Raw genomic sequence first — 25,336 nt, forward strand, 5'->3', positions numbered from 1 at the left:
TGTGTGATATCTCTAATTTACAACAATCCGATATATTAGCAGAGAGTTTCAATGGGAACAAAATTGATATTGAAGGATATTTCAAGGTTCCGTTAAGTTTTAGGGGAAGATTAGCCCATATCAAACTGTATATTGCAGTAAAGGGAGTCAATGTGCTGGGATGGCATGACCAATGGGAACTTGGCATCAAGTTAAATCCACGTGCAAAAGACCCTGTCTCGCTGTGTAGCGAGCAAGACATGATAAATACCATTTGTCCCAGTGAGGAAGGGAAAAATGACATTTCCTTTTGGAGCAACAAATTTGACAAAGTTTTCTGTGATCAGTTAGGGAAATTGAAGAATTTCGCACATAAAATTGTGCTGAAGGAAGGAGCACTGCCAGTTAAACAAAAATTAAGAAGGGTTCCTTTCAATGTTAGAGATGAGTTAAAGGAATTGTTAAATGATTTACTGAAAGACAACATTATAGAGCCCATTGAGTCGTCCGAATGGGTTTCGCCCATAGTTTTGGTACGGAAGCCCGATCAAAAATTGAGAGTTTGCATTGATTTGAGGGCACTTAATTCCAATATTATCATTGATTGTCACCCCCTTCCCAACATTAATGAGCTTGTTTCCCTATTTTATGGTGCGCAGATTTTTTCCACATTAGATCTTATGTCTGCGTACCACCAAATTGAGCTCACTGAGGAATCTAAAAAATACACAACTTTCATTACTCCTATGGGTCTTTTCCAGTATAAAAGAATGCCTTTTGGGCTGGCATCTGCTGCCTCTGTTTTTCAACGGGTTATGTTCCAAATTTCTAGAGACCTTGATTTATTTGTTAAATGTTTTCAGGATGACATCTTGATCTTTTCTAAAAATGAGCTTGAGCATGCTTCACACTTAAATGAAGTGTGTAGTAGACTGGAAAGGTGTGGTCTTACTCTCAAGGCACACAAATGCAAATTATTTAGGAAATCTGTGGAGCACTTGGGTCATACATTGTCGGGGGAAGGTTTGATTCCAAAAAAATCAAATGTGGAAGCTATTCTCAATGCTCCAGGCCCAAGCAATAAGGAACAACTGCTGTCATTCTCGGGCATGTGCGAGTATTACAGTAAATTTGTTGTAAACTTTGCTACCAAAATGGAGCCACTAAGAAGATTGCTAAGACAAAGTAATGCATTTTTTTGGGAAGCTGAACAAGAAAAAGCTTTCACTGATATTAAGAACGATATTGTCAATTCACCAACTTTGAAACCTTTTAGGATAGGTAAGAAATGTATCATTACCACTGATGCTAGTTTGTATGGTCTTGGGTGTGTGCTATCTCAGACAGATGGTGTCATGGAATGGAATGTGGCTTTTTCTTCCAGGACGTTGAGTGAGACGGAGCGCAAGTATGCGGTTATTGAACGAGAGTTGGTCTCTTGTGTGTGGGCTATTGAACATTATAGAATTTACATATGGGGCAGCAAGTTTATCTTGAGAACGGATCATAAGCCGCTTGTACATATCTTATCTGTTAGTGGAGGTTGGAACTCCACGGCAAGAATTGCACGTCTGGCATCAAAGTTACAGGAATACAACTTCACAGTAGAATATATTCCTGGGAAAAAAAATGTTACTGCTGACTGTCTGTCACGTTTGCCTTGTGAAAGTAATGTTGACCAGGTTAATGGTCTCAGGGAGGTCGATTTTGTTTTAGGATTGTCTGATTTTGTTTCCCCTCAGTATCAAGACATCACTGAACAATTTTGGTTGAAATGTCACAATGACGATGAGAAATTGGTATTGTTAAAGAAATGTCTCCTAGAGGGCTGGCCCAACAAAGCCCATGTCAGAGATGATTTACTTCCATTTTATAATGTGGCAAATGAGTTATGGTGTGAAGGTGATTTGATTTTCAAATCTGGTAAATGCATTCCACCGGTTGGGGTGCAAGAGCTGATACTTAAGTTAGCTCACAAAACCCATCCTGGGTTCTCGGCCATGAAGCGTCTAATAAGATAACATTTTTGGTGGACAGGGATGGACAGATTTGTTGACCGCACAGTTAGGGAGTGTAGCGAGTGCTGCATCGATGATAAGATGCTTAAATTGCATGTTCCACCTCTCAAAGCTGTGAAATGGCCGGAATTTCCTTGGGATAAAATAGCGTTTGATATTTCAGGCCCTTTTCATATTTTACCAGAAACCTCACGATTCGCATTAGTCATGATATACTATCATTCAAAATGGCCAGAAGTGAAATTTGTGGCTAAAGTAACTTCTGAGGTTGTTATTTCCTTTTTCAAAAAAGTTTTTGCGAGAGAAGGTTCTCCCTCTGTCTTAGTGTCTGACAATGGTGTGCAGTTAGTTTCATCTGATATGCAATCATTTTTAAAGGGTTGCAATATTAAACACATTCGGACATCTCTTTATGAACCACATGAGAACGGACAGGTTGAGCGCTTTAACCGAGTATTAAAGAGTTTTGTTTCTGATGCTATTAAGGAGAAAAGTAATTGGTTAAGTGTGCTTAGGGAGAAGCTTTGGACTTATCGTATAACTCCTCATACCACCACAGAAGTTAGTCCTTTCAAACTACTTAAAGGAAGAGATCCTGCCTCAAATATATGTCCCTGGTGGTTTAAGGAGAAATGCAAAAATTTGGCAGAAGATGAAGTTGATATTAAAGGAATTGCGAACAGGGTTAGTTGCAAACAAAGCAAGTCAGCTTTGTGGTACAATAAAAAGTGGAAGACTAGAGAGCATAATCTGGAGGTTGGTGATTGGGTCAGGATCTTGAAACATTTCATGGTCAGCAAGGGATTGAGTAAGTTTGGTAGACCAATTCAGGTTAAAAAAGTTTTCAGTAATTCTGTCATTACCCAAGATGGCAAAGTTTGGATTGTGAGTAAAATTGCCAAATGTCCAACACAAAATGATGTACAGTTTCAGTCTCATGGTAATTTAGACAATGGTGAGACAAAAGCTAATTCTTTTCCTGACTCAGTGGCATCAAGAATCAAAGGTGATATGCGAGTCAGAAGAAGACCCACTTCTTTACTGGATTTTGTGTAAAACATATTTTTTGTTTGTTTTCTTTAAATGAGGGAGATGTGTTATATTCTGTTACAGTTTATATTATTATTTAGTCTTGTAAGCCTGTCTCTTTAACTGCATGCGACATGTTATGTTTCTGCATCCATTCCATGTTCTGAACAGAGCTTTGCTCATGTAGCATTCTGTATTGCCTGTCAGTTGTAACCTTGATGTGGCTGTACTTGGATCATATGCTGTGCTGGTGAATAAACCTTTTTATATCAAGCTTTTACTGGATTATTACATAGGTCAATCTAGGTCTTGGGTCTAACTCATTCATGCGAGTTCGTAAATTATGTAAAATTCTCCCATTAAATGTTCCAAACTCAGGAAATGCTAATACTCCATCATCTTTTTTTATATTCTATCCAATTTTCTAGCCATACACAGGTATGATAGCCTCTCTCCATCATCATGTATGAGGCAGGTATTTTCGGGGGAGAGATAAGAATTCCTTCTCTAGTTTTAATGGGTTTATCCTTTTTAAAATATTTTTTCATTTTCTGCATAAATGAAATTTTTCTCTTTTCTCCATACATTTTATGTGAATTTCCTTTAATATACTGTTCGTGGGCAAACCCTATAAATCTTCTATCTGGACGAGTCCCTATTATGGTCGGATCGTGTCTCCACATACAAATCCCACTGTCTATTATTATCGGGCTTCTATTTTGACGACTAATTAGATGTTCTCTTTTACTCTAATGCTTCTCCTATACCAGAGCGTCTTCCATTCTGATGACCAAACAACTTCTGTTTTGCCTATTCGCTTCACCAATGCTTGCGCAGCTTTTCAGTGACGTCAGTATCGCTCCTCTCTACTGACCCCTCCTTTACAATTTCACATCAGCTACACCCCTCGCCATCTCGGCCAATCCCAGCGCGGCTCTCAGTGACGTCAGTGCAGCACCCGCAAGTGACCCCTCTTTTTGCAAGGTAATGCGAAACTCAAATTCTTACAATTTTACAATGACCTTTCATTAATTACCAACGTACAAAGAATCGCTACTGTATCTGATTTACTAATTTAAAAGAAAACTACATTTCTTCTGCTGCGAGTAAAACTTTCTGCTTACCCTTCACACACTACGAGTAAACCTCTTCCGCTTACTCTTCACTTAAGCATCAAGGAATCTGCTACTCCTTCGGTATTACCTTTTCTAGGTGATATAAGACCAAAGTTTCACCAGCGAACTCCTTTGCTACCAATCTCTCTCACTTTTATACAACCAAAATAATCCATAATCAGTCCTTCAAGTGCTGCATAACTTTTCACACTTTCTTAATCATGGCAAGTAACCTCACTGCAGTATGGTTTCCATTTACCACCCGCTATTCAATATTCCCGGGAATTTCCAGACAACATAAAACAATACATGCTGGTTTTGTTAATACATAATCAATAATTCAATACACAATATTTTCTACCTAACTAACTAAAACCTAACCATAACTCTGCTACCAAGTAAAACTGATGGACCGGGTTTACCGGCTTGGGTTACTTACAAACTACCATACTCACCTGGACCCATAAACATTCACACATAAGCCAGTAATTTACCTCTGCGATCAATTTTGATATTTCTGCGTGATGAATTTTTACCTTGACCAATTCTTACCAACCCTATTTCCTTGGGTCTTAATTTCCTCTGGTCGATAGATTTGGTTGTTAGTAGAATAGGTAGAAATTGTCATTACGTTTTATTCTTCAAATGGCCACAGACTCGAAAGAGTTTTTAAAGTTTTATCTAATCAATAATTTTGTGAGTCAAATACCAATAAATGTCATGCACCGATTTTTGAGGAAAGAATCAAGAATAGGACAATATAAGTCTTGGTTAAAATATCATGATGACAGTACCTGGAAAGGGTGGAAACAGAGAGCATTACAAGGACATACTACACAGAATTATATTTACCTAGAATGGTGTGAGGACCAACCCCTGGCAACGGAGCTGGATAGAGAATCCTGAGTAGTCAGGACCCAAAGGATCAGGACGGGTTCAGGACAGGATAGGTGACCTCTTCTAGATGCAACACCCGCGTTGCACCCCTCTATGACACTACTCTCTTTGATTCTTCCCCTTCCTTGGATGTGTCTCCTCAATTTTCTTCCACGTTCCCCTTCTAGATGATTGGATTCTTCTCTGGCAGTATCTCGGTCTCTTCTCTCTCTCTCGTGTCTTTTATCAGAGTGCTCGGACAGCGTCTCTGACTTCTGTGGCATCCGCCGTCATCTGCGTCTGTGATGAGTCTGTGACAGAGTCTGTGACATCTAACTGACTAAGCCTACCTTAATTATACTATTCTATGTGTTTGTACCACCCCCCAATGTTTCAATATCGTGAAAACCCCTACTTTTGATTGGGCAAGGAGACGGGGAGAGGTCATTACACCATACTAATGTAATGCTTTTTCTTTAGTTCATTGTTCAATATTCCCACCCTTTAATTTACTTTCCCAAGCTTTATTACCACCTGTATTTCACATTAGGATCAATACATTGTATACGAATTTTGACTTCTTTTCTTCCCCTCTTTGGGTCGAGAGGTGAGGTTCCCAAGTGCTTCTTGCTAGAGCGACGCTGGCTGTGTTTCAACCGACTCATCATGGTTCCGGACGGGTTTTGGGTGCGCTTGCGCACAAGTCAGTTTCGGTAGGGATATCAGTCACCTTCCAGGCCCAAATACGAACTATTAATAAAGTCAGAAAAAGGCATGGTAGAATACAAAAATAAATGAACGCACTGTATACCACTTGTTTCTACTCTAATCCCATTAATTTATTTAATATTTTGCATTAGCAATTTAACAAAACGTGAGAGGTTTAGTTTAAGCACAGCCATGTGCATTAACATGTGAGTTTCAAGCGGCCATTTTATTAGTTATTGCGCAGCTGCAAAGTTTCCCACCAAAAGCAAAGGACGCCATGCTACGTAGATGCAGTAGACGCATGCGCAGAAAATTCCCGCATTTTCAGCGGCCATTTTGAGTCACTCACGTTAATGGTTAGCAATACACATAGGCAAGCTTCCCCTAGATTCTGTATAACGTTTGTAATGCAATATTAGTATTTACGAACATGTTGGTTACATTATTACATGTTATTTGAGAGGATTGCATCCGAGCAAGTCTTTCATACGAAAACTTGCTCCATCACTATCATGGTGAGCGAAATAAAGTTGTAAACAAGTTAGGAGAAAATAAAACCTGGCTACTTCAGTCCGCATTCCTAGTTTGATTGCCGATTCCCATCTTGCTAGGGTGATTTTGGCTACAGTCCTGAGAAACAGAGAACAGTTTTGAAAATAAAGAGCATTGTCCCAAATGCAAACAAGAGACTGAGGGAGACTGACGGCATTTGTGGACTTGGAGAGTTAAAGCAAAAACGATTGTTTGGTAATGTAACGACCAGTAGGGCATGGGACATTTACAGAGCGGAGAATGACGGAGTCGGTGTATTTAGGTTATTGGATGTGGTGATAAGGCCTGAGCTGCAGTTTGTGCTACATGCCACCTTCAGGCATTAATGCATAAAAAAAGACTTCAGAGGATGTTTTTTATGAGGTGAACCCATACACCATATATGAGGTGGCCATGTTTTGCCATGTTCACTATTTTCCCCTGCGCTAGTTGTCGATTACTAGCTGTTTGGCTTGTCACAGTGGACGGATTTTGAGATGTATGTTTTTTTTTAACTTCATAGATACACACTAAACTCAACATAGGAAGGACCTTAGGGACTGATGGGGAAAGCCCAGTGCCCCCTTAGTGTGCTCTTTGCAAATCGCTGTATTTTTTAAAGACAAATTGAAAAAATATAATACCAAAATGAGCAGAGGCTAAACTCTTCGGCCGAGTAGAGCCCTGTATTTCCTTCCCAGCAGTCTATATTCCGTGTTGTAGCCTGTGTAAAAACACCAATCAACCTGAAATTAAAACAAAAGCCAGAGAACCATGAAAAGGTTTTAGCAGGAATTGCTCTGCAGATAACCTTACCAGTTAAGACCCCTCTGCCCCAAGAATGCTTAACTTGGTTACTCGGTGTGCCTTTTTTGTACAGAAACGTGGTTTGCCCACAAGGAATGTGACTGCTGTTGGTTTTGTAGGAAGGACTCATTGACACTTACTTGCCTCAAACATGCATCAAGTGTGCATAGCTTCCAAGGTTACAAATTGCTTATGTGACATTTTCATAATTTGAGTGAAATTGTGAGTGACATTCAACGACTATGAGTGACACTTTCTCGCGAGCAAAATCCGGCAATGAAGGCAAAGGAAACATATCGACAATTACACCCATTTGAGCAGCGAGAAACTCTAAAATCCTAAAATTGCTGCAAAGCACCAGTGCACAACATAGTTTTCTTGAAGTTAGTGGTTCTTATTTATACAACAGCACACATTCCTTTCTGAGGCACTGCACAATGTTCAGCCTCTTCATTTCTTATGTGCATAGTCTGTCATCGCTGGGATTGCTTATTTGTAACATTTTAATGGTTTCAATATACTTTTGAGTAAGATTCATCTGCCAAATGTGTGACACTTAGTGACACTTTCTCTCCATTAAAACCATGGAAGAAAATGCATCTAAAGAGCCAAATATCAGAAATTACAATATTTTGAAGAATGAGAAGCTCTAAAGATACCTTGAAACTAATAGACAACTCCTGAAAATGAAATCTCACAAAGCTACAACCTCTTTATAAGATGACCATACTGTAAAACACATGTGGATCCGTTCATGGCAATGAAGACACATTAGAAGGAAGTTTGCAGAGGGCTGTGAGACACTTGCTTAGCCTAAGACATCAATAGTGGATCAACACTATGTAGCAGCCACCAAGTAAATTTTGGAGGCCAGTGCATCTGAAAATATACTTTTTTTTTTTTTTTAAATATATATTTATTAAGCGCTTGTACGCCCAGGGGCTTCATGGCGCTATCGAAAAGGAACACAACACAGATATAAAGTAAAATACAACTCAGCAGTAGGCCTGCATGAACAACCAGGTTTTAAGAGAGTGTCTGAAGCTGAGAAGGTCTCCACTCAATTTCAATTGTAAAGGAAGCGAATTCCAGAAGGTGTCTGCAAGATGGTCAAAGCAGCAGCCACCAAGACGTTTCTTTTTGAAAGATGGAACAATCAATAAAGATTTTTGAGCAGAACGAAGATTTAATGATGGTTTGTATCTAGAAACTTCGGGGCCGTGTTTTGTAAGGTTTTAAAAATAATACACCCAGTTTTAAATGCAATTCGCTGCGCAACAGGTAACCAATGCAATTGTTTCAGACCAAGTCTAATAGATTGCCACTTTGTAAGTCCAAGAATAAGTCTAGCGGCTTGATTCTGGACCAGCTGAAGTCTTTTTTGCACGCCCGCTGGGAGTCCCAAATAGAGACTATTTGAGAAATCCAGTCGAGACAGAACAAGGGTGATGATGACCTGTGTGAGGGCGGCCTTCGTAAGAAAATGAGCTATTTTCCTTATTTTTTTAAGTAGAAAAAAACTGGCCGACACTACAGTACCTACTTGTCTTTTCAAAGAAAGATCCTCACTTAATGTTACACCTAGGCTTTTAACCGAGGACGATCTCGTAGGTGGAGCCCCCATGCTAGAAGGCCAGAAGCATGGACTCCAACTTAATTCACTTTGCCCAGGCAAGACCAATTCAGTCTTGCCTGGGTTAAGTTTCAGATGATTAAGACTCATCCATCCCTGAATGTGTGTCATGGTGTTATAAAATTCTACCACGGAGTCCTTGGTGTTCAGAGGAAAGATGAGTTGTAGATCGTCCGCGTAGTTATAGATGGTAACTTTAGCATTCCTTAGGGAGTACAGTAGTGGGCGAAGGTACAAATTAAAAAGTAAAGGTGATAAAGATGAGCCTTGGGGTACTCCACATGTGGTGGAAATAGTGGGAGCTGTAAAAGGGCCCAATCTTACTGATTGCGTGCGGCCTGTGATAAAGGAACTAATCCAGCTCAGAGCGGGCCCCCTAAGGCCCGCTTGTTCGACACGTTGACCAGAATGGAATAGTCAACCGTGTCGAATGCTGCCGAAAGATCGAGAAGTACAAGGGCCTTGTGGATGCCTTTATCAGCATTCCGCCTTAAAGTATTTTGTACTGCCAATATTACAGCTTCCGTTGAATGACACGAACGGAAGCCTGCCTGATTGGGTTCAAGATATTCCGTTTGTTCTATGAAATGAATGAGATTAAGAAAAGCATGCCTCAGGCTCTCAGTACAATATGTCTGAAAAATTGAAGGGTGGAGTAGTAGGGTATTATAGGCTGAAGAGCTGCAGACAGTCCAGTCCTGAGCTATCAGAGAGCTCACTTGTGTATGTCAGTCAGACTGGAAAAGAAACACGCCCACTCCAGGGCGGTACTGGGACAGAAAATAAACCTGGGCAGCAGACTAAAAGTTCCCCCCATTTAGCAAACTAGAAAATAAAAATTGGCCCACATTTGCAAATCAAAGCAGTTTTGACTTGTCAAGACACGCTCTATAGTTTTATGCAATGTATAGAAGACTGCATGCATCTAGGCTTGCTGCAAGTAATCTTTGTTACATTATGAGGGAAATCAACAGTAATACCTGGTGCACTAGCCCACAAACAGCCAAATGAAATCGGGCCACACACTGACTGGTCATATGATCTATCCTTCAGGGCCTGGCAGATGATGTCTCAAGGAAAAAGAAAGCTGCTGCCCGCTAACTCCACTGATTTCTAAGATAGAGACTCCCTCATTTAAGCTGCGGGCAAGGTTTGATAATTATATGAAGGGAGATAAACAGTAAAACCTGACGCTGCACAGCAGACCTAATAGGCCCTGAAACAGTCAAAGAAAGTCAGTGCAAATGAGGACCTTTGACAGTGACATGCATACTTTGGGAAAGCACTGCATTTGCAAAAGGCACACCAAAAAAACAAAAACAAATGGAGCAGCCAAAAGCCAACACTATAAAATCTTCCAAACCAAGAAATCCTCTCCTCCCCTCTTTTAATTGTGTGCCACCTCGTGAGCGCACGTGAATCAGCGCACTGCATGTACACTTTGTTACCTGCACCCAAAAGCCAGCCCAGTTAGTCGGAATCACTTTTTCAGAACAGTGGCCTGTACAATTAAACATCCCTCAGAATCGGCTATTAATGGTGCAGAAAAAATTATGCTCCATTTCAACATCGCTATTCTAAAGCACAGTCTGTTATTTCCTAACCAAGGGATTCTCTGCACACTACGTGTAGATTATTCCCTGCTGGTCAATTGGCAAGTTACGTAATTGTGCCTAACTAACATGAGGCTTAACCAAAAATGACATTGCCATGAAGTAAGTGGTAAATGAGATATAATAGCTGCAGCCCTCTGGCACTATGATACAAGCCAGCAGGAAGTGGGAACTGCTTGGCTCATGCATTCACACTATTGATAAAATAATATCATTAAATCTAAGATGATTGAAGCTCACCTGACCTTGATGAACTGAGTCTTCTTGTGGCAGTCTTTGTTCCTGTGCCAGCTATTCCACATGAATGTCAAATCAAATCAAAGACATTTGTAGAGCGCACTACTTACCTGGAGGGTCTCAAGGCGCTTGGGTGGGGGGGGGGGGGGGTGCTGCTACTGCTCGAACAGCCAGGTCTTGAGCTTCTTCCTGAAGGAGAGGTGGTCTTGGGTCAGGCGCAGGTCGGTCGGGAGGGAGTTCCAGGTCTTGGCGGCCAGGTAGGAGAAGGACCTTCCTCCTGTTGTCGCTCTTCAGATGCGGGGGACGGCGGCGAGGGCGTGGTTGTTCGATCGGAGGTGGCGTTTGGGAGCGTAGAAGTTGAGGCGGTTGTTGAGGTAGCTCGGGCCTTGGTCGTGTAGGGCTTTGTGTGCGTGGGTGAGGAGACGGAAGGTGATTCTCTTGTTGACGGGGAGCCAGTGCAGGTCTCTCAGATGTCCGGAGATGTGGCTGCGTCGGGGGATGTCGAGGATGAGTCTGGCTGAGGGGTTCTGGATCCGCTGGAGTCTCTTCTGGAGCTTGGCGGTGGTTCCGGCGTAGAGGGCGTTGCTGTAGTCCAGTCGGCTGGTGACGAGGGCCTGGGTGACCGTCTTCCTGGTCTCGGTGGGGATCCACCGGAAGATCTTCCGTAGCATGCGCAGGATGTTAAAACAGGACGCGGAGACGGCGTTGACTTGTCTGGTCATGGAGAGGGAGGAGTCCAGGATGAAGCCCAGGTTGCGTGCGTGGTCTGTCGGTTTGGGTGCGGTGCCCAGGACGGGGGGCCACCAGGAGTCGTCCCAGGCGGAGGGCGAGGAGCCCAGGATGAGGACTTCCGTCTTGTCTGAGTTCAGTTTCAGGCGGCTGGTTGTCATCCACTCGGCTACGTCTTTCATCCCTTCGTGAAGGTTGGCTCTGGCGGTGGCGGGGTCGTTGGTGAGGGAGAGAATCAGCTGGGTGTCGTCAGCGTAGGAGATGATGTTGAGGTTGTGTTGGCGTGCGATGGCCGCGAGGGGGCTCATGTAGACGTTGAAGAGGGTGGGGCTCAACGAGGATCCTTGAGGGACGCTGCAGATGACTTCGGTGGCTGGTATCCTTCTCTGAGCACACCCCTTTGAAGGGTGGCTGACTATCTGGCAGGGTGGTTGCTGGCCTTCATATTTCACCAGTGCTGTGCATGAGTGTTCTCGAAAACCGTCAGTTTAATTTCCCCTTAGCAGCATGAGTAGCAGCTGCAGCGGCTCCACGGGCAGGTGGACATCCGTCTCCAGAGTGGCTGCTAGACCAACGGCCTCGATGAGGAGCCTCCAAGCAGCCAGGTCCAGTCAGTCACAGCAGGGCACCATGACGAGAGGCACAGGAAGTGGTGCGAGTATTGGCGGCTCCAAAAACGAAACTTTCAAACACAACTTCCGCCCTCTCGCACCCCCCAGTTAATGACTTTATTTTCTGTCTTGGGTGGAAAATGAACAATGTTGCAAATGCCCCAGTGAGAGCGCAGCTGAGCCAGCCTGGCCGGTCGGAGCAACGGAAACCACCTCCTGGCAGATGAAGATGTATATTATGATTAAACACCAGAGCAGTGCAGTAGTTGCACTGCACAGTGTAGTGCAGTCTGTAAAACACAGTGGGCTGCACGCGATATTCTGCATGTTCAATAAGCTCTAGTAGTAGCGCTCCTGTTTCCATTTGTAAGCAACTGCAGGAGGTGCTATAAATGCGTGACTATGCATTTTGGTGCGGTGAGGATGCAGACCACCACACTAAAATACATTAGCCTAAGACCTGATGCATGATACTTGGCAGGACTGAGTGTGCATATGGCTCTGCGCGGCTGTGATGCCTGATATTCAAGTGCCTATCTGTCTATGGGACAAATGTGAGCACCAAAGCTTTGGGAGGTCTGAGCTTTGCCGCTATGCATAACCTTAGAGAAATGAAGAGGCAAGGAGACAGGTCTGCGCACTATTATTCGTGTGGGGTTAGGGGTGGACAGGAGAGGCTCAACATGTACCGACTGAGGGCACAGAGAAGCCCAGCCCTGTCTGCTCCGGCACTTCAAGGGGAAAGGAAGAGTGGAGCAGGAGAGCTGCCGCTTGGAATGAAAGCAGTGAATTGTTGCTACTACAGAGAAGGTATTAGAAATCATCATTTAAACCAAGAAGTGTCAGAGTAAACAGTACATTTTTTGAAGAGGCGTGAGCTTTGTGAATCTGTATGGAAGCAGTTAAATGTGACAATGAAAACATCCGGTCTTAAAAGCAAAGCTTGCCTTTGTAGCGTACTTGAGCTACAACCAAAACGCACTCACCTTCGCATTAGAAGGATTACATGGAACAAGTCGCAGTATAAATATTTTATTAAAGTATTGTACATCAGTGCTGTTTGGAAACAAAATCTGGCATGGAAATGGTTAAAGCCGGGTTGAGAGGGGAGGGGTTCAGCGTGGCAAGCTTCAACGGGCGGTGGGAAGCAATATTTGAGTTCTAATTTGAACCAAAGAGTAACTGAGGTTTTTGCCAGGGAAAGTTGATTGCTGTTGCAGCCTATGTCCTTAGCACAGTAGTCGTGGGCCCCTGGAATGAGGGTGTGGTCCCCCTACTTCGTTCACGGTTTAATCAGGCTCCTGCAATTCTTCCCTGTAACATGTGGCTGGAAGGGTCAGATAGAGGCATGCTGGTACTTTAGTACCTACTACTAGGACCACTCTGGTGTACTGAATCTCGCACAGCACTTAGGAAGCAACTCTGACTCGGTGCTTAGTATGAATATAATTTAAAGAATTAATTAATGTCTGGCCGACAGCAAGAATCACCAACTTGCATGAAGACAGGACATTGAACTATCAGACTGCTACACGTGCATTATAGGCCAAGGCAAGGTATTGAGAAACATGACGCAGGTCCGATCCACTTTGTACCCCTTCCCTGTTCATTACCAGTTAAACCATTGGAAACCACACAAATACACATGTGGGGGTATGAGGGGGTAAAAACAATGGCAAATTCGGTAAGACCATTAACGTAGCCAACATATGCTCACATTGTGCTTTAATAGACGTCTTTGGAAAACTAGTTACTGAACAATGTTCGCTTTAAGATGCAAAACAGTGAGGAATCGAATGCGCAGCCAAAGTGTCTGGCTTAACAAAACAGATATGAGGGCGGGTTAAGATAGATGTGATGGGGGTGGGTAGGATGTAAAATGAAACTAGGTCAGGGATGAGGGGAGATTAAAGTCTGGACCGTAAATACAGAAAATAGAAAGTTAGGAGGACCTTCCTGGTTGGTGAGTGGGTTCAACGAGAGAGTGCGCCTGCACTCAAAATGCAGCAGAGCACCACTCTTGCAGCAGCTCCGATCGGAGCACAACAGATTGCGGTGGTGAGCCTCAGCAAGGCCTACCAGTACAAGGGGTTTGCCCTTCTCTGCACAAGTCCTCAGACCAATAGGATAGAAGTTGGCACGGAAACTGGAATAGAAAATACAAAGTTTATTAACCTCATGAGGTGGAACTTCATTCACACAACACCCTTCGACAATGTATGAAGTAGCACACTGAATGGAAGGAGCGTGGTCCTTTAATACCCACACAGGGGCTCAAAAGAAGCCAGTATAAGTACAAGAAGTAGGTTTTAGGCACATATAAGATCATACAGAAAATGCACAGTCAGCAAGAGGGAGGAGCAAACAGTTGCTAATTCTGGTGAATACATCCTGACATTTACAGACTAACAGCAGCTGCATGGACAGCTGCAAGCTCAACTGAGCATGTGCAAAAGTGGAAGAGGCTAAATATAACCTGTCTCTAGGCAGATTTCAAGAGCAGACAACAGCAAGGTAGGACAGAGCACATGGCATACACGTGGTAGCACATGGCAAACAAAATGGCTGCCAGAAATAAAAAATGGATTCCACAAAACGGACAAGATAGCCTCTAAATACAGGATGGCTTCTGCTAATGCTAACCCAATCGCTGCCAAATTACAACAGACGACTCTTTTAGCATTAGCTGAAGACATTCGTTCATCTGGGGTAATCTAGATATGCATCCTGTACATCGACGCTCATCAGTTCAGTGACCTCTTTATTTAGCATTTGTTGTGCTTTCATTTCTGCAACATTTCTTTTAGCAGGTGTACAAGCAGTGATGCAAATATAGCTAAGCATGGGACCACATTGTATACATATACAACATGTAAATAGTATCACCAATAGTATACATAGCATAGTCAGTAGCTTCCACCCCCAAGTAATAAAGAGTTCCACAACCAGTTCGAAAAAGTCCATTTAGCAGTCTCTGGGTGAATCTCCGCAGCAAACTTATGTAGTTTAGAGATTGCATCATATACTGAAGGCCAGTGAACCGGAATAAAAACACAGCAGCTGCTGCCGATGATACGACATGCACCACCTCGATCAGCCAAAATCACATCAAGTACCATACGATTCTGGAGTGCTACAATCCTCGCAACTTGTAGCTCCTCTGTAATTTCCCAAGTGCCATTGCTGTCTGATTGGTAACAGCTTCCACAACACGAGTCAATTGCCTTATCTTTCTGCTGTTCAATGCAGCACCCTCAAAGAATAAACCCAAGTTAAAGTTGACATATTGTTGCAAAGCAGTGTCAGTTTGGTCAACTTCATCCATACTTATTGTCCTCTTATTTCTGTTCTTGGTAATGTCATTGTATAACTTGAAGTTGAGATGATACAATGCAGGTGCCAGAAACACAGGGGGCAACAGAAAGGACACCCCACAGGAAGTTGGTAGTATCCCTTATTACCACAAACGAAGTATGTATTATGCGAAGACGTAAAACTGCTGTTATTGGTACCTTCAATTGTCAGAATTACAGTACATTCACTTATGCCCACTGGAATTCTCCCAACACTAGTAATACATAAGTCTGCTTTAGCTCTTGTCACAGAAATCACAAAAGGTCCATTGTTCTTCATAGTCCTTGTATTTGTGAAGACATGTGGCATAGAAATATTGTCAGGTTGGTACTCCTTCCATTCCCATTTTGTTCCTCTAGCTTGAGGGTAACCATTCTCATCAGGATAACATTCTTTATTTATTAAGGTGATAATTGAACTGTCCTACTGTCATCTCTGTAATGTTGGCCCTTTCAGAGGCAAACAAAAGCGCAGGCATTATGTTTATTATACAACATCTGGATAAATGTATTGTTTAGGTAGGATTGTCGATGCTTCTGCTCATGATAGGGAAGGGTGAAATAGTGATGCTCAACTGGTGCAGAAGTAATGGTAATCAGCAATTGTCGAGCAGGAGCCACTTTCTCAATAAACCAAGTTATTGCTCCCATAGCCACCATAGCAACAACAAACCCTATAGCACAAATGATTTGCTTATTGCAGATCTTAGCAACTTTTGATCTTTCAGCAAACATGATTATTTCGTCGTTAAAAAAAAAACATTTGTTGGAGCTCTTATCCCTGGGCAGCCGTTGATTTCTTCACTGAGGGTCAAGACGGGTGTCACTTCGCAAGACTGTTCCCCCCCTTGCCACATCGGCACTCCGTTTCACCAACCCAGGGCGGTAGCTCAACCAGTCCTTATCGACAATGCAGGCTCTTTCCTTGTTCTCAGTTGGTATCGTGATGCTCCAGAAATTGTGTGGTCCGGGAAGACTCCCTCAGATTCGTCAGGTGAGATAGCGTGGCCCTTCTCCGTTTCCAAGATCTCTCGATGATCAGTCAGCACAGCACGTTCCACCAAGGCATGCAACACTCATTTACAGTGAGTGCTATGGACCCAGTTCTTCCTGTTCGTCACTCGAACTGCTGTCCTCGTCGCAAGTAGCACTTGCTCTGGTCCTCGCCACCTCAACTCCAAACTGTTCGACCACTCGAAGACCTTGACCATCACATGGTCTCCAGGACGGAGTTCGTGGGCCTCACCTGTAGATCTGTCTGGAAGACCTTCTCGAATCTGTTGATGAATAGAGATCAAACTGTTGGTTAACTGTGCCAAATAATCATTCATCAGAACACATGGTACATCATGTACAGGGCGTAGCTTAGGAACTCCCCAAATGTTCATCGGTCTCCCAAATACTACTTCATATGGTGTAAGTCCAGATCGTGAATGTGGCACCGATCTTCTGGACAACAATGCCAAGGGTAGTGCGTATGGCCATGTCAAAGACGCGGAAGCAAGTATTTTTACTAATTTCAGCTTTAGTGTAGCGTTGTACTTCTCCACTAATACTGCTGATTGCGGGTAGAAGACGGCATGGAATTTCTGTTTGATCCCTAATTTCAGGACATGCTCAACAACTTGCCCAATAAAATGAGGTCCGTTGTCACTCCACAAAAGTTTGCAAACACCATATCTAGGGAAAAAGTCCTTTAGAAGCACTTTCGCTGTAGTGAGAGCTGTATTATCCTTTGTAGGGTATGCCCTATCCATTTACTGTAGGCACATACCACCACTAGGACGTACTTTAAGTTATTGCAGCATTCAAGTTGGATGTAATCCATCTGCAAAACTTCAAAAGGTGTAGCAAACCCTCCTGTACGAGTTTGTGTCCCTTTACCAGGATTATACTGCTAACAGATCAAACAGAACTGTACTATTCTTTTAGCTGTACAGGCAATTTCTGGATGGTCCCAGACTTGTGTGAGCAATTTTGTTATTGCTAGAGCTCCAACATGTGCCCATGTGCCATTTGAACCATAGGCTGTAAATAAGCAGCAGCCACTTTCCACTTATCCATTTCTTTGTTACGCCAACAGCCCTCATTGTCTAACATTCCTTCTTTAGACCATTGCTCCAGCTCTTTCACAGAGGAAGATCTCTTTATATCTAATACTTCTTCTCTAGCATCATGCCAACGTTCAGCTTGTGATTTCACTACGTACATGGATGTAGTGCATCGTTGCATCGCAGTCTCACGAGCTACGCGATCTGCAAAGGCGTTGCCTTTTCCTATCTTATCAATGACTTTCTTGTGCGCGCTACGCTTAATAATAGAAATTTTCTTTGGATATGTAAGTGCAGTCAAAAGATTATGCACTAGTTCTCCGTGCATTATCTGCATCCCGTCAGATGTAAGAAAGCCTCTTTCCTTCCAGAGTAGGCCAAAATCATGGGCCACTCCAAAAGCATAGCGGCTGTCTGTATAGATGTTCACACGCCAGTCAGTGCTAAGTTCACACGCTCGTGTTAAAGCTATTAGCTCAGCTGCTTGAGCCGACTTCTGTGGTATGCGATCTGTCTCCACTACTGTCTTAAGTGTCGTAATTGCATATGCAGCTGAGGTCGTACCATCTAGTAACTTCAAACAGGACCCATCAACCCACAGTTCCCCATCTACATCTGAACGGGGCGTATCTTGCATGTCGGCGCGACCCTTTGTCTGTTCCTCAGTAAGGAAGATACAACCGTGAGATTCCTGTGACTGAGCCTGAGTCACTGGATATGGCAACAAAGTAGCTGGGTTCAGTGTCGCACATCTCTTTAAAGTAATGTGAGGGGCCAACAGTGTCAACTCGTATCCTGTTAAACGAGCACTTGTCAAGTGTTCTTGGTCTGATTCAAAAGCGCATCTACTGCATGGGGTACTAGCACCAACAGTTTATGTTCAAAACTATCCCTTCACTCTGACGTATGGACACAGCTGTTGCTGCAACTGAACGGAAGCACCCAGGCAATGCTCGAGCAACAGGATCAAGAACTGCTGAAAAATATGTACAGGGACGCTGCTTATCACCGTGTGCCTGTACTATAAACTGACAATGCACACCCATCTTTCTCATGTACATACAGTGTAAAAGCCTTTGTGTAATCTGGAGTGCCTAACACTGGTGACGAACAAAGAGCTTTTCTTAACTGACGAAAAGCATCCTCACATTCATCTGTCCATGGAAGGGAAATTGGAGTGTCTTTAGTCAAAAGCGCTAGCAGGGGTTTAACAATGTGTGAAAATCCTAATATCCATTGCCTGCAGAACGAAGTCAAACCAATGAATGCACGGACATCTTTCTGAAGTAGAAGGTACTGGTGTTTCTAAAATTGCTTGAATGCGATCTGGTGTAAGTGCACGGCCCTCCTTAGACAGAAAGTGACTTAAATAGGTTACCTTCGGTCTACAATATTGCAATTTCTTCCGTGACACTTTATGGTTGTGTGTAGCAAGAAAAGAAAGTAGAGACAAAGTACATTTTTCACACTGCTCAGGTGTACCTGCTGCCAACAAGATGTCATCGACATATTGTATGAGAGACACTCCTTCAGACAAAGTAAAGGAATCAAGTTGTCCTTTCAACGCTTGATTATAAATGCTCGGACTCTCAGTGTACCCTTCACAGAAAATGTAGTTGCTGTTGGAGGAACTAGGGTGAGCAATGTCGTTATGTCCGAAACCACAGGGTACTGCGGTACTACAATCTTGTTGACTTCTCGCAAATCAATGATGAATCTGCAAATCCTAGTGTCAGTATCTTTTTTCAAGATAGGAAGAATAGGACTGTTGCAAACATTGTAAGGAACTTACTCCACAACGCTCACTTTAATCAAATCATGAACAATCCGTATAAGTGCTTCTTCACCTTCTCGAGAAATTTTATATTGAGGCAATCGTGGCAATGAAGCACCCTCCTTGACACTAACATGCACTGGCGGAATAACCATTTGCCCTACATCGGTGTCTGAAGTAGCCCACAGAGTAGTAGGGAGTGAAGCTAATGCAATGTCCTCTTTTACAAGGCAGGATCTCTCCATTACAGGATAGTTGTCATTCAAAATAACCCGTACTCCTTCTGGAGAACATCGTATCGTAGCCCTGAAATGCTTGAGCATATCAAGTCCCACAATATTATCTGGTGTATTCGGAGAAAGCAAAAATGGACATGGAGCAGTAAATTTATCAACATGAAATGAAAGAGGTTGTGCTAAAGGGCTAAGGGGAAGGTGTTCCATTGAAACCTATCGATGTAATAGTTAAGCCAGACAGGGGAGCCCTAGGAACCAAGTGTTTAGATAAGGCGCTACGAGTAGCTCCTGTATCAACCAGAAACTGATCAGTAGAACCCAAAACACGTGCTGTAACATAGGGACCCTTCTGATCTACTGGAACTTCAACTGATTCCTTACCCCATCCTAGGCAATCCTATGCATAAACAGAATCTTTCAAATCAGACGGCGCATAATCAGACATTTGATATTAATTTTGTCTATCAAAAGTGTTAAACCCATCCTGTCCACATGTATTGGCATCAAACCTAGCGCGATCATCCGTGCTTACTCTAGGCCCTGAATATCCTGAACGATTTCTCATTTGTCCCTGACCACGTGGATACTGCTGAGCACGTAGTGCCGGACAATCAGAAGCCCATTGTCCAAATTCCTTACAATACGCACACTGGTCAACAGACCAATTCGAACAAGCATAAGACGAAAAGGACGAACCATAAGATCCACGCCCACCTCTATCATTGCCTCTAGAAGGCGGACCATAAGCCTGAACCAACATAACCTTTGTTTTTAATTCTTTAGTCTTTTTATCTTCATTGCCTTTCGCTTCTAATTCCTGTCGTTAGTAATACTGAGCCATAGTTAAAAGAGAAACCGGAGAAAAGGTAGTCCAAGAACTCTTGCTGGCCTTTAGGCGATTAGCTATTTCTGGCAACAAGTCTGCGACATATTTATCGACGAACAGATGCCTGCCCGTGTCATCGGTCAATGACTGGCCTCTAAAATCGTTGAATGCCTCTTCAAAGTGCGTGAAGAAGGCAGAAACCGATTAATCTGTCTTTTGCTTACAAGACGCTTATACAGTCCAATCTATCTTTTTAGGGGGAATAATCGTTTTTAACTTTACTATAATAGCTGCTGGAAGATCTAATATTAACTGACATGGTTTCTGTGCGGGTTCTCTTTCTTCATCTGATTGTTCTAAATCTTTCCATAATGCCCCAAAAATCTCAAGATCATCAACTTTACGCACAGTTGTCCAAATATCAGGGGGTAATATCAAACCGAAAAACAGGTCAATATCGGGCAAAGTCATGGTACAAGAGCTAATAGCACCCTCAACTTCCTCATAAAAGGCTGCTGGATTTTTTCGTGGATCAGGTAATGCAGTTTTAAGAGCCATAACATCTGCTCTACTCCACGTAGTGTAAACCCAATTATAAATAAAATAACCCTTTGCATCAGTAGAAGCCTTATCATCACTTGTACCCCCTCCTTTAGGAGGAACATGCAAAGGTACGGCTTCCCGCATAGGATTCGCATGAACTATCATAGTCTTATCTGTCCTGTCTTGTCTAGCCTTTCGCTTAAACATTCGTTGTTCCACATACTAAATCTTTCGCAAATCAAATGACCCATGCATAGGCCAACGCAACTTAGGATCCTTATGAGTATATTTATTCCATAACGCGCTGTACATTATAGAAGAAATACTATATTTAATATACATGTCCCTATTCAAATCAATTCAAAAACAGAGAAAATTATCCTCATTACCTGCCTATATAAATTGCAATTCACATATCAATCCCATACAAGTCCAAAGTTGGCCAACAAAAATTCCAAAATTCCAAAGCCACAGTAAGCGTTACTAAACTACCTTACCAATCCCTGGCATCAAAAACTAACAGCAAGTGCCGCATAACGACTCTTACCAATCACTTGGTGTCCAGATTCCAACTGCCAAGTTCTCAAATCGATCAAATGGTCACTGAACGGCGAATCAACAGAAGAGATCTCAGTTGAGGACCGGCACCACCTGGAGGGTCAGATCAGAAAGAGAGGAAAAACGCCGAGGTTGCCAAGACGCGGGTCTCCTCGGGCAGTGATCGTCCAAAGCGAGATTCCAATCCTCCGTTTCGACCACTCCTTCGGGCATCCGAGTAACCGATGAGCCCCACTGGTTGAGCGCCAATTTGTGGTGATGAGCCTCAGCAAGGCCTACCAGTGCAAGGGGTTCGCCCTTCTCTGCACAAGTCCTCAGACCAATAGGATAGAAGTTGGCACAGAAACTGGAATAGAAAATACAAAGTTTATTAACCTCATGAGGTGGAACTACATTCATACAACACCCTTCGGCAATGTATGAAGTAGCACACTGAATGGAAGGAGCTTGGTCCCTTTATACCAACACAGGGGCTCAAAAGAAGGCGGTACACGTACAAGAAGGTTTTAGGCACATATAAGGTCATACAGAAAATGCACAGTCAACAAGTGGGAGTAGCTAACAGTTGCTAATTCTGGTGAACACATCCTGACATTTACAGACTAACAGCAGCTGCATGGACAGCTGCAAGCTCAACTGAGCATGTGCAAAGTGGAAGAGGCTAAATATAACCTGTATCTAGGCAGATTTCGAGAGCAGCAAGGTAGGACTGAGCACCTGGCATACACGTGGTAGCACATGGCAAACAAAATGGCTGCCAGAAATACAAAATGGATACAACAAAACGGACAAGATAGGCTCTAAATACAGGATGGCTTTTCCTAATGCTAACCCAATCGCTGCCAAATTACAACAAGATGACCAAAGGAAATTAAAGGAGTGTGTCTTAAAGGCACAGAGATTCTTAAAGGGATAGCACAGAGCAAGCAGCACAAGGGTGGGGAAGAAGGGTTCAAGCTGCGAATTGGGAGGGGGTTGTGAGGTGGTGCATTTATGTGTACAAAGCCAAATTAAATAAATAATGTCCTAAACCATGAGCTGGGTACTGAAAACAAACTAAACATACCATCTGTTTCGAATGTAAAAATGCTACAACAGATTAGTTTTTCTACAAAGTAAATATTAAACAAGACAAGATACGCACAAAGTGTGTTGTCATGGAACAGAAATGAGCAGCTGGCAAGCCACTAAAAATGAACAAGATAAGTGCGAAGTGCATTGTTATTCGAGCAGCTGGCAAGCGACAAATAAAGAAGGAGTCCTCATAGAGTATCATAAATATCTGTAAGAGTAAGAGCACACTTAACCGGGGCAGTCCGTATTAGAGGTTACAAAAGTCGAAAAGGACGGACTTGCAAGCTTTAAATCAAACAAAAGGCTAATTAAATAGATGGCCGTTGTTCGAAGCCCATATTTTCAATACAGCATGTTTCAAAGGAACAGCTCATGCGCTGCCAAGGTGAGACCCATAAAGGCAAGTTCCACATTCAAAAATGTCATTTCCAGGTATAAGAGACCACCTGTCCTGAAAATGTTCGTCAGATATGCAAAATACTTTTACATTTTTTCAGTGCAAAAACACTTGATACTGTGTCTCTTTCTGAAAAATCAAGGATTACGTTTTCCTTAACCATACAGAATTATACACATGTCACATGTCTTCTATTGATGGGCCGATCTTCCCTGAATTTAACCAATGTATTTACATATTTATAGAATTTATTTAGTTTAGGAATATTGGGTTGTGTCCACTTTCAGTAGAAGCGTGTATTTCCCTTGAAGAAAAGACATTGGATTGTTGCACCAGACACCGATTGTTTCTCATTTTTCATTAAAAGGAGGCAGTTACATTTTTTGGTATCCTTGAATGAATTAAGGCATTCTGCAAAGAGGTCTGACTGACAGCAATTTTGAATGTGGCGTATTTGGTTTCTACTCTCTCAGCTACATTTCCCTCTATTTCCTTTTCAAGTAGATTTTCCAAATACAAATATTGTTTAGGGTTGTAAACATAATAACTATATCTGGTGCAAAGTTGATTTACCATAATGCGTTTGTTGTCATAGAACAAGAGTATAAAGTTTTACTGATTTTATAATGTTTGCTTTTCTTCGCAGGGCAAGGCATATGGACAAATGCTATTGGACTTTAAGATAAAGAATGTTCCTGATTTAAAATCATTAATAGAATAAGAAATACAATTACCTTCTCAAATGCTACAATGTGCTCCCACTTGAAAGAACTATTTGTCCAACATCAAGTATCGAAATTAGGAACAAGAGCTAAATTACAGCCCTTTTTACGTCCAGTGTTCTTGGGACACATTCAGGGTGTAGCGACTGATGTATGAGATTGGTTTGGGATGACTTCATCACATCTTTTTGTTTTGAGATGCACGTTGATCGTAATAACATGTATTTATATATGTATTCATATATACACATATATCTATGTGGGTAGCCCAACATAATAATTTTACAACCATCACTGTAAATGACCCATTGGTGAAACGTTAATTATTGTCTGGCTTTTACTTCCGGGCAGACTTCGATGGTACAAAATGTGGATTTTTTGTTTGTTTACATTTACCATTCTTTCTGCTCACATGCCTCTAGCACAATCCAAAATATGTTTTGAAAATAAATGGTGGTGGGCAAAGACTCTTCAGGGATATATATGTGCTACATTCAGTTTTAAGAATTTTCAGTTTGTATGTTTCCAAGCAGGAGGTTTTGGCCTCATGAAGTCATTTTTCTTGGAATGAGGACGCTACTGCAAGATATGAAAAAAAGATTTCAAAGATGATTACTTGTTTTCCTTAGTAACGCAAAATTGGTAACATAGCTGTCAAGGTACGATCACAAACTAAATTATGTTACAAAACAGAGTCCCTGTGGTGCAAATATACTTCGAGTTTGAGCCTTACTGTGGTGAAACTTTGGAGCTTGATATCATGTTACAGTAATACAAACTCTAAAAGAGTGGAGGCGTTGTAGTTGTAGCTGGCAACTAATTTGTTTTCCAATATCAACAAGTCCTAACCACAATAATGTAGCAATATATATTGGATGTTTACATTCTTTCTACCTCACAATACCACTGTATGCCTTTCATCTGGCCAAGGTACAACTAAACATAGAAAACTTTGGATGTTATAAAAGTGTACATAGTAAAATAACAGCAACAATTATTTAATTGGGCTTTGTTATTAAACTTTTTTTAAATTTTTGTTTCATTTTAACCAGACTAAAATACCAATTTATTGTTGCACACAGAGTGCCAAATAATAATATGGCTAAAATGCATGATTGTTGTTTTCCAAAGGGCTTCCTGTAACTCTTTGAGTGACGGTTTGCGAGGATTAAACTGACAACTATTGTATTGAATAGTTACAACAGACTAATTGTATATTCCTCTCCCATTTTATTATAGTCTAATTTTTACACACGATTACTTTTGTACAGCTTGACTTCACAATGCAATAAACATTTTAAAAAAGAGTTGATTTTTCCTTTTTAAGTTAAGAACCTTTTTATCAAACGTGATATTTTGCTTCAACACTGTAGTATTGTTTGATACGTGTGCTGTACCTGTGGTGCATTCTTTATCTTCCTCTAATTGCAATATCCAGTGTTCATGGTCGTCTTCTAATAAATACATTAGAAAAATATTGACCGGAAAAAATGCAGGTAATCGAGAGAACTTATTAGCGTATTGATATATATATATATATATATATATATATATATTTTTTTTTTTTTTTTTTTTTTTTTTTGAGATGTCATCAGTGATGTCACTGACCATGTCATGAATGATGTAATATGTGACATGAGCAGCAGTGGATTGCGGGTGCGCGATATATAGTTAGTGCAACTAACTATATATGCGAATTTCAATGGTTTTGTGTGAGTAAAATAAGGTTTTGTAAATGCTAATTCCTAACTATATATGGTCTGTAACCTATGTTTTTTTCAGTGAATTTTCAAGGTTTTGTAAATGCTAATTCCTAACTATATATGGTCTATAACCTATGGTTTTTTCAGTGAATTTCAATGGTTTTTTAATAGCAAATATCAAAAGCTGTAAAATGTATTCTTCTTTTAAAGGAA

The 25,336-nt window shown here is 41.9% G+C and overlaps 1 protein-coding gene across 1 annotated transcript in view; it reads left to right on the forward strand.

The window, feature by feature from the left end:
• The window catches only part of LOC147728555 (uncharacterized), a 703,293-nt gene extending 678,566 nt beyond the window's left edge, over positions 1-24,727 (forward strand). The window contains exon 20 of the mRNA XM_086962332.1: positions 23,345-24,727. Within this exon, the coding sequence (XP_086818458.1) occupies positions 23,345-23,419 (75 nt within the window). The 3' untranslated portion in view covers positions 23,420-24,727. The remainder of the gene's footprint in view (positions 1-23,344) is intronic.
• Positions 24,728-25,336: the final 609 nt, after the last annotated feature.

The sequence above is a fragment of the Lissotriton vulgaris genome, chromosome 3_1 (genome assembly GCF_964263255.1).
Source record: "Lissotriton vulgaris chromosome 3_1, aLisVul1.2, whole genome shotgun sequence".
Lineage (NCBI taxonomy): Eukaryota > Metazoa > Chordata > Amphibia > Caudata > Salamandridae > Lissotriton > Lissotriton vulgaris.